Below are 6,814 nucleotides of genomic sequence, written 5' to 3'. Positions count from 1 at the left end.
TGCTGTGGGCAGCAGCGCCGAGATTGATTCACCTTCTCCTGTGCGGAACTCCAGCTGACCCGAGTAGGAAGCCAGACGAGCTGTAAATCATGAACGGAAGAGTGGTTTATTTGGTCGCTGAGGAAGAGATCAATCTTACCAGAGGACCCTCAGGTATGTGCGGAACGGGTCATATCTGATAGTAGGGGATTAGAGGGTGTAATTGCAGACATCTCTGCTGCTGAGCCGGATTCACCTGGCCTCGGGGCAGGCCCCAACCTAGAGGTTTCGTGCAACGCTTTGGGGTGCTTAGAGAAAATATGTTGAAATCCATCATTAGCCAGATACGGATCTGAGGAATCCACCTCAAAATCCAGTCGGATGACCACAAATATATATAGTCACGAAAGGGTTCTTTCTGCAAATCGTGCTAGAAAAGTCTTTTTAAAAGTCTGCTTTTTTAGCCTGCTTGTCGTGGACACCACATCCTTCCTACCGTTGCCTGTTCTATCCTTCACGCTATGAGGGACCGTTTAGTAAAATGGGAGCATAAGCGGTGTAGACTCTGAATGCATAGCCGTTTTCCTGCAGCTAGGATCCCTCCCTCGCTCCTTTGATTTCTGGGAAATTCATTTACAGTGCCAACTAGAATGTTAAAGCAGGAAGAGCCCTTAGAAATCTTTTATTACACAGGTTCTCAAACTTGGTTCCGCCACAAAATTTCCCAGGGCTTTAAAAAAAAAAAAAAAAAAGGCCGGGCGCGGTGGCTCAAGCCTGTAATCCCAGCACTTTGGGAGGCCGAGACGGGCGGATCACGAGGTCAGGAGATCGAGACCATCCTGGCTAACACGGTGAAACCCCGTCTCTACTAAAAATACAAGAAAATTAGCCGGGCGAGGTGGCGGGCGCCTGTAGTCCCAGCTACTCGGGAGGCTGAGGCAGGAGAATGGCGTGAACCCGGGAGGCGGAGCTTGCAGTGAGCCGAGATCGCGCCACTGCACTCCAGCCTGGGGCACAGAGCAAGACTCCGTCTCAAAAAAAAAAAAAAAAAAGAAAAAAAAAGAAAAAAAAGTTAATTCTTATCTCCTATCTGCAGGGATTTGGATTCAGTACGGATTTATTTTATTTATTTATTTATTTAAGTTTTTTTTATGAACACCTCATGTGATTTTGAGCAGCCAAACTGCTATCCTCTTACCCCACTGAGGCTCTTCATTAAACTGGGCTCTTGACATTACTACATTCTGCCTTCTTTCGACTTTGTTTATTTTCCTTTACAGCTATTTAGTTGATCGATTAAGAGCTTTAGCTTTGGAATTACAGTATCTGGGTTCAAATCTTGTATCTAACCGCTTACTGATTCTTTGATACTTATTGGCTCACCTAACTGATGTAAGCCTTAGGTTATCATCTCTAAAATGGGGATGGTTATAAATATACTTCATAGTGTTGTGAGAATGAAATGAGTTAATCTATGTAAAATGTTTACAATATTGCCTGACCTATGGTAAGCAGTATGTGTTTCCTACTGTTGTTATTGTTTTTTTTTCTTTTTTTGGAATGAAAGTCCTCACATATTTATTACTGAACCCAGCCAACCAATGCATTCATAATAGATTCAGAGAGGAAAATACGTCGAACTCTCCAGAGAGTGGTGACATTTTCAGTTTGATATGGTAATGTGATCGTGACCTTCAGACAGCACAAATATATGTGCCATCTCATGTGCAATTCCTTATAGACCCAGCTTGGTTCTTCTCCAATGTCTCCTTTTGGAGTTGTACCTTATTTTATTTCCAGTTTTCATCCGAATCCACTGGGGAATGGGACGATTTTGCTTTTGTTTCTTGGCCAGGAATCGCTTAATCCTGAAAGTCTTGTGAGAAGACATGGCGAGAAGTGGAAGCAAGAACACACCACGATGGCGGAGAAAGGAAAAGAGGGGGTACTGTTGTTATTGTTAATGGATAAATAGCTAAACTGACACAGTAGATCCTACTAATACTGTATTCCAAGAGTCTCTAATAAATCATCAGGTACTATGAGCTCCATCTCTGAAATGTTCCTGAAATCCTTTCACTCCTTTTTCCCTTGCCACCACCTAGGACAGCCCATCACCTTTTCTCACTGCAGTTCTGCAGTAGCTTAATCATCATGGATAGATTATTCTTTATAAAATATAACTTTCAGAATTATCCATACTTTGTGTCTTTTTTTCTTTTCTTTCTTTCTTTTTCCTTTCTTTTTTGAGACAGGGTCTCACTCTGTTGCCCAGGCTGAAGTGCAGTGGCATGATCTCAGCCCACTGCAGCCTCTCCCTCTTAGGCTCAAGCAATCCTCCCACCTTAGCCTCCTGAGTAACTGGTACCATGGGTGTGCACTGCCAGGTCTGGCTAATTTTTTTGTATTTTTGGTAGAGACAATGTTTTACTACATTGCCCAGGCTGGTCTTGAACTCCAGAGTTTAAATGATCCACCCACCTCTGCCTCCCAAAGTCCTGGGATTACACGTGTGAGCCACTGTGCCTGGCCTTCCTTTCTATTATAAATAATTGGAAGTTGGTTTTACTTATTGTAATATAACCCATCACTAATATCATTATTAATATTATTATTATTTTTTTTTAGAGACGAGGTCTCGCTTTGTTGCCCAGGCTGGTCTTGAACTCCTGGACTCAGGCAGTCCTCCTACCTTGGCCTCCCAAAGTGCTGGGATTACAGTCATGAGCCACCATGCCTGGCCTATCACTAATCTTAATGGATTAGTGTCATGGATTATGTGCGCCTAAACTTTTGTCAAAGGTTCATTTGGTATGCCCAAGTTTCTTGGATTCATTTTTTTGCTATTTTATGTAAATTTATCCTTCACGCACTGTTAATATTTATTGACTTTTGAGCTAACAGAGAGTTACTTTTAAACCAAAGTCTGTTTTTTTGTACTTTTAATCCATTGGTAACTTGTTCTCTTAGGACCAACTAAAACAATGCTAGTTCCTTTTCTGATTGCTGTCCAGGTATTTATTTAAAGGCTCTAGTTGTTCTGCTCCTGTTTTGCCTCTTTCTTCTTTATCCTACATATCTTCAGTTATTTTACTACCTCTCCAGATGCTTGAGATTTGATTCTTGCCTTTTGCTTAAGAATTTAATGTACTTTGACATAGTCTTTTTGCTGGGGCATCCACAGTATTTTCAGATCTCCTGTCTAAAGCAGAGCAGGACCCTGATATTATCTCTTGTTCTAAACATGAAATCTTTTAAAAATTCAATATAATTTCACTTCATTTTTTTTGGCATTTGCAGTCATAAATTTCCTAGTGTTAGTATTTTCTCAAAACATTGGCATTAGGACAAGCTTCAAGGACTAATTAAAGGGAATAATTATATCTAGCTAGTATATTTCACCCAAAAATGGTTTGATTTCTGTATCACTTATTTATTACAAATGAATGTATTTATTCACTCAGTGGCTTCCTAAATTTTCATAAGCATTTGCATGTATTAATTATGTAAGTCAGTGAACTTACTGGGAGAGTAAAGCCTCAAGTTTAGGAATGAACTTGGGTGAAAACAGTCATTTGAAATTTGGTTGGTTCAGTTAACAAGGAAATGTTTCATGTTAATCACTTATCGGAACTGGTTTCCTAGTATGTGATACTCTTCTTCTCAGAGTCTAATTCAGCTTTTCTTCCTGGTATGATCATGAAGATAAATAGGAAGGAGACTGTCTCAAAATACCACTAGAAACAAAATATCACTAGAAACTAATCACCACTAGAAACTTCCACATAATTTTGGTAGTCCCATAAGGATCTTTCTTTCTATAGAAGAAATATGAAAATCCTCTAATTCTAAGTGTGCATTTCTTTTGTAGACAGCATTGTCCACTCTTTGTACAGCTGTGTACCCTGGAACCTGATGGTTTAATCAGGTCCAAGAACATGTGTGCCATTGCCCATTTATGTTCTGTCAGGGACAAGAATTGTGGATATTTCTGGTGTTTGGGCCCATATTATAAGGCAGTCGAACCTTTTCCTGACTGATCTGCTTACTGCAAGGGAAGTAATGAAATCTTGGGGAAATTACGACAATAGTGAAGAGGCAAAAGAAGCTTGACATGTATTAGGTTAGTGCAAAAGTACAATTACTTTCTTTTGTTTTCTTTTTTTTTTTTGAGACACAGTCTCGCTCTGTCATCAGGGTGGAGTGCAGTGGCACGATCTTGGCTCACTGCAACCTCTGCCTCCCAGATTCAAGCAATTCTCCTGCCTCAGCCTCCCATGTAGCTGGGATTACAGGCATTTGCCACCACGCCCGGGTAATTTTTGTATTTTTGGTACAGACAGGGTTTCACCACGTTGACCAGGCTGGTCTTTACTCCTGACCTCAAGTGATCCACCCACCTTGGCCTCCCAAAGTGTTGGGATTACAGGCGTGAGCCACCCCACCCAACCATAAGTACCACTGCTTTCAATGGCAGAACCGCAATTACTTTTGCACCAGCCTAAGAGCATGGAATCTCTCCTGTTGTCTGCTTTCTCGACTGTAAGGAGGGACTTGGGCTAGATGACTTCAGAGGTCTCTTCCATCTCCAAGAGTTCATAATTCTCTGGCTCATTCCACATGTTATTTTATGACTCCTACCATTTGGGGCTTTGTTTGTTTTGTTTTTGTTATTTGATTCCTGCCATTTTGGACTAATAGTATGAGCTGAAGAATTTCAAAGGCAGTGGCTACAATCTCAAGTGTCTTCAAGGGTTGAACAGTTTATCTTTTATCTTTTGTGGATCGCTGTTTTTTTTTTCTATAGCTTGATTATAGTGTCTAAGGCTCTCACTTTTTCTTTATCAAATTGAAAGTCTCTTAATGAGTCTTAAAACTCAGTTACTCTAAAAAGTATGACCAGACTCTTAATATGTTTTTTTTTACACTGCAACAGGTAAGAGATTGTCCATAAAGACAACCTTACTGTACATTGAGTGCTATGATTAGGAATCTTATTTTTAGGTCCGAGTCCCCAGTGGGTTTCAGCAAGTTACTCCTGATACGCCATCTTTAAAGAGGGAAGAGAATATTTATTTTCTTACTTTCTTTAAAGGCTTTGGAAAAGATGATGGGTTGATGGCAGTGTTTTAATAATGACTGCTAAAGGAGGTATTGTCTTTCTGGTAGTGTGCTAATTACTACATATACATATATTATATATACCGCATATATACTATACATACATACATACTCATTTAATCTTCACAGCAACCCTGAGTGGTAAATATTTAATCCACATTATTAGACTGGGAAATTGCCTGAGAGAGGTTAAGGACTTGCCCAGTTTCTAATGCTAGTAAATTTCAAAGGATTTTAACCCAGGTGTGTTAATTCTGCTATACCATATACTACTTTCCACGGCAGTAGCCATGTTTAAGAAGTTGACTGCCAACATTTCCCCTGACCTTTATTTTATTATATCATGCCTTACTCCCAGAAGCATTTGAGGCATCTTAAATGACTAACACAACCTACGGTGGAAAGTTTTTATTGCTTGCTTTTGATAGAGCTGAGGGCATATCAAGGTAAGTAACAAAAATCAAGATGCCCCATTAAGTTCTATCATTTAAGCCCTTGTAGACCTGTCATAAGCTTTGGGTTTCATGCTAACTGAAACTGTTGCTAGTAGTTTTCTGATCTGTTCCTTTCTTCACATATCAAATGGATGTGAGACTAAATGCTATATCCTTGCTCTATTTTATCTTGCTTACAAGAAGTCTCACCTTCATGGAGTTTACAATTCAATAGAGATATGATGTCCACATATGAAAAATTAAATCTCACTGCAAAGGTGCAGATAGTTAAGGAAAATGATGAGCAGGTAGTTAGTGGGAGGGCAAAGGAAATGTGGAAAGGAGCATGGTAATCTGACCCTGTGTTGGGAAAGTTCAAGAATGCAGCCACTGCTGAGAACCATTAAAATGGTCAATTAAAAGGTGGAACTTGTGGGTCTTCTGGAATGGGCAGGCTTTAGGCTAGGGCCAGAGTCAGGGATGAGTATGGCATAAACAATAATAGAGAGAAGAAAATAAGCAGAGCATATTCTGAGGTTAGTGAGCAAACTGGCCTGGACAAAAGGGAAGTTTCCTTTAGGAGATTCAAGAGAGAAGAGGTAGCTGAGTAGTAACCTGAGTAGGTGGAGATCAGATTATGGAGAGTCTTTAGTGTTAGTATGGAAACTTAACCTTTCTCTGAGGTTCTATCTGGATTCTTTCTACTTCCTAATCATTGATTAGGACTCAGTTCAAGAGTTACCTCCTCCAGGAAGCAGTCTTTACCCGGGATAAATGTTCTCTTATTGTCTATATTATACATCATTTATAGATTGCCTGTAACATATTCCCATGTATTGCCAAGCTAAGCACTTTATCTTGTCCCCTCCTAAAAAGGAAGAGATGAAATGGTTATTATCCCCATTTCAGAAATGAGGAAACCTTGACTTCTGCATTATACAACTCTTTTAAGTGCAGATTTGGATCCAGGTCTGTGTGACTTAAAATTCCAAGCTCTGAATCACTATAAATAACTTTTTTTTTTTTTTTTCTGTTTGCTTTCTCACTTATGTCTCCTCCTTCTACTTCACTTTGAGCTCTTCTGATTCAAACAACATATATTTTATTTTCTTTCATTTGACTTTTATTTTAGGTTCAGGGGTACATGTATAGGTTTGTTATATAGGTAAACAGTGTCATGTGGGTTTGTTCTACAGATTTGTACCAGGTATTAAGCTGGTACCCATTAGTTATTTTTCCCGATTCTCTCTTTCCTCCCAATCTCCACTCTAAGTAGGCCA

At 39.6% G+C, this 6,814-nt stretch overlaps 2 protein-coding genes and 1 long non-coding RNA gene across 3 annotated transcripts in view; 2 read left to right on the top strand and 1 right to left on the bottom strand.

Moving 5' to 3' along the window:
• Positions 1–6,814, top strand: part of LOC114679595 (uncharacterized) — a 167,344-nt gene that overhangs the window by 22,873 nt on the left and 137,657 nt on the right. The window lies entirely within an intron of this gene.
• The window catches only part of SYNJ2BP (synaptojanin 2 binding protein), a 44,721-nt gene continuing 37,908 nt past the window's right edge, over positions 2–6,814 (top strand). The window contains exon 1 of the mRNA NM_001260960.2: positions 2–153. Coding sequence (NP_001247889.1) covers positions 90–153 — 64 coding nt within the window. The 5' untranslated portion in view covers positions 2–89. The remainder of the gene's footprint in view (positions 154–6,814) is intronic.
• On the bottom strand, positions 1,526–1,921 carry LOC106999480 (large ribosomal subunit protein eL39). Its single transcript, XM_015144023.3, has one exon. It carries the CDS (start codon positions 1,868–1,870, stop codon positions 1,715–1,717), a length of 156 nt encoding a protein of 51 aa, XP_014999509.1. The 5' UTR covers positions 1,871–1,921; the 3' UTR covers positions 1,526–1,714.

The sequence above is a fragment of the Macaca mulatta genome, chromosome 7, assembly GCF_049350105.2.
Source record: "Macaca mulatta isolate MMU2019108-1 chromosome 7, T2T-MMU8v2.0, whole genome shotgun sequence".
In the NCBI taxonomy this organism is placed as follows: domain Eukaryota; kingdom Metazoa; phylum Chordata; class Mammalia; order Primates; family Cercopithecidae; genus Macaca; species Macaca mulatta.
Note: the sequence above shows the minus strand (reverse complement) of the source record. Positions and strands in the feature narration are given on the sequence as shown.

What these genes read in the sequence shown, in the direction of transcription:
- LOC106999480 (XM_015144023.3), bottom strand. Translation starts at nt 1,870, where the DNA reads ATGTCTTCTCACAAGACTTTCAGGATTAAGCGATTCCTGGCCAAGAAA.